We start from the raw sequence: 2,658 nt of genomic DNA, 5'->3' as shown, positions 1-2,658 counted from the left end.
CGACGATAAAACTTAAAAGGTGGCCTCATTTTGGCAGTTTAAGGTTTGATCGGGATATTAAAAGAAAGAGGGAGAGAGAGAGAGAGAGAGAGAGAGAGAGAGAGAGAGAGAAAGAAAGAAAGAAAGAAAGAAAGAAAGAAAGAAAGAAAGAAAGAAAGAAAGAAAGAAAGAAAGAAAGAAAGAAAGAAAGAAAGAAAGCTCAGACATGGTGTTCGGGCTCTGCTAAGGCTTTGGTTCTGAGGAGAGTGATACCCACAGGGACAAAGCTTTAAATCTCACTTTGTCCCACAGGATGAAGGACCCATGATCCTTCCTTATATTTCAGGAATTGAATCATCCTGATCTAAAACCAATTCTAGGACTATTTCAAACACCATTTCCCCTTTAATCCACAGCTGGACTCAACACTCTTCCAGAAAGACTGCTACTTAAAGAAAACACCTCCTCTGTCCTAAGTGAGTGGCTTCATAAACAGCAAGAAATGGATACTACAAAATCACATGTCTTCTTCCTAGTCAGCTTCCTTGTCCTCATGTTCTTTGGAGATCTCACAGAGGCCTGCAGCACATGTCCAGAAATATCTCTCCGGGATGCATGTTGCACACATGGCTTCGGTGAGTTTTGAAAATGAATGCTTTTCTCCCTTCCATCTTTTAGTATTCCCCTCATCTATTTTGTAGGCTTTGCTGCCAGCATTAATCCTTCCAGTTGCAGCAAAATCATTCCTATGGCATTAAAGTTGAACATATTATTTATTTCAGAAGCCTTTGTGCAGAAGACTAACCAGCACCATCTAGTTGGCTTTGTATTGAGAAATCTGCAGTTTCAACCTCTTACTGGAAAAACTCCCTCCTTTCCTCCCTCTCTTTCTCTCTCTCTGCAGTGATGAGGCTCCAATTTATGAGTGTCAGGCGGGATCCTGAGTTTCCTATACATCTAAATATGTTTAGTATTAAGCCCATCCAGGTAAGCCTCTCATCTTCCTGAAACTTATGATGAAGAGCAAGTTGACAGATATTCAGTTTTTTGTGAAGGGATATTGTTCCTCTCATGACAAATTCTTCTGACCTGTTCTTGTCCTTATCATATACAGAATTATTATTTTTTCTGAAGGTATTCAAAGGTCCAAGGCACTTAAGAAATGCACGGGTTCTTTACAGCCCAGAAGAAGAGTATTACTGTGGATATCAACACAGAGGCCCTCTCAGAGGAGATGACTACCTAATTTCAGGTAGTGAACACCAATTATCTAGTAACAGAACAATTAATACATATATAAATTAAAGAGGATGGCACATTCCAAACCAATATTTTCATCATTATCATTATTCCTAATCTAGTCTATATTATTTCTTGGTCACTTTTCATCCCATTTTTGGAGGGATAAGCCAGTGTCAGTGAGGCATTGTCAGTTCCCACAGAGATATGAAGCTTGCTTTAAAAGATTACTGATTTGTCGAGGAAAGGGGATGTGGTGGTGCAGTGGCTTCATAACACTGGAACTGCTGGCAGGAAATGGTCTGTACTCCAGTGGTTTCAGCTGAGCTCCATCAGACAGAGTAAGATCTCATCACTTGATCCCTAGCTCTTGTCCACCCAGCAGTTCGAAAGCGGACAATATTGTAAGTAGATCAATGGGAACCACTTCAGTGGGAAAACTGCATTCATAGCATTGAACAGAATGAACTATTGGTAGCAATCTAGGCTGTCAGGACTGCATTGGGTCTATCCAATTCATAGATTTAACTGACATTGTATGCCATGCACTAATTAAATAATAAATGTTGAGAAAAGGATAAAGTTGGCTTGTTTGGAACTGACATCATTCCCTACTTAAAAGGTAGAGCAAATGAAAGAAAATTGTCTGTCAAGGACTTTTGACAAGTTACTGTGAACAAATCTTATCAGTTACATATTGACACCACTGTTATGTATCTTTTCTATTTCAAAAGGGTTTATTGATGACATTGGTCCTCAAATCAATAAGTGCCACTTAGCAAAACCATGGAATGAAGTAAGTCTTGTAGAAAAAATGAACCTGAATGGTGTCGCCGGTAGGGATTGCAGCACCATCTGTGCACGTGATTAAAATTCATGGCCTTCGCTGTCAATATACTACTGCATAGAGAATGACAAATAACCTGGATGTACCTGAATATTTGTTACAAGAAAGCAAATGTTCAAAACAAGATGAGCAGCAAAAAAATCTAATAAATGAAATGAAATAAAATGTGATTTAAGAGTGTCATTTATTTTTCAGATGTGTATGTTCTCCATGTCATTCCACCTTGCTATGTACAAAAGGAAAAAAAAACCATAAATATCATTAATAAGCCATGGTAAACAAAGAAACACTGTACAATTCACTATCTTAAAAACAGTTTTCTGAAAAACAGCAATTCTATGACAATTCCCCAACAACAATTTAATAATTAAATTAACTTGTAATTTAATACCAAGGTGCCATTCAAGAATGGAAAAGCTCAGTTTTACCACTTTCTGAAAGGATGAGCTAGATAGGGGAAGCCATCTTCTCTCCAAAGGGATTGGGATTTCCCTAGGATTGGTGCTGTGATGGAAAGACATCATCTCCTAATCTCCCTTCAGTCCCATTTATTTCATAGAAATCTGGGATTACTCTGATTATGATCTATGTAT

At 38.1% G+C, this 2,658-nt stretch overlaps 1 protein-coding gene across 1 annotated transcript; it reads left to right on the top strand.

The window, feature by feature from the left end:
* The first annotated feature begins 481 nt into the window (after window positions 1-481).
* On the top strand, window positions 482-2,089 carry LOC139310843 (metalloproteinase inhibitor 1-like). Its single transcript, XM_070935075.1, has 4 exons — window positions 482-614; window positions 884-966; window positions 1,114-1,231; window positions 1,953-2,089. Exons 1-4 carry the CDS (start codon window positions 482-484, stop codon window positions 2,087-2,089), a joined length of 471 nt encoding a protein of 156 aa, XP_070791176.1.
* Window positions 2,090-2,658: the final 569 nt, after the last annotated feature.

The sequence above is a fragment of the Pituophis catenifer genome, unplaced genomic scaffold, assembly GCF_029215685.1.
Source record: "Pituophis catenifer annectens isolate HBS135680 unplaced genomic scaffold, rPitCat1.0.hap2 SCAF_2, whole genome shotgun sequence".
Lineage (NCBI taxonomy): Eukaryota > Metazoa > Chordata > Lepidosauria > Squamata > Colubridae > Pituophis > Pituophis catenifer.
This window is presented reverse-complemented; position numbering and strand designations above follow the sequence as displayed.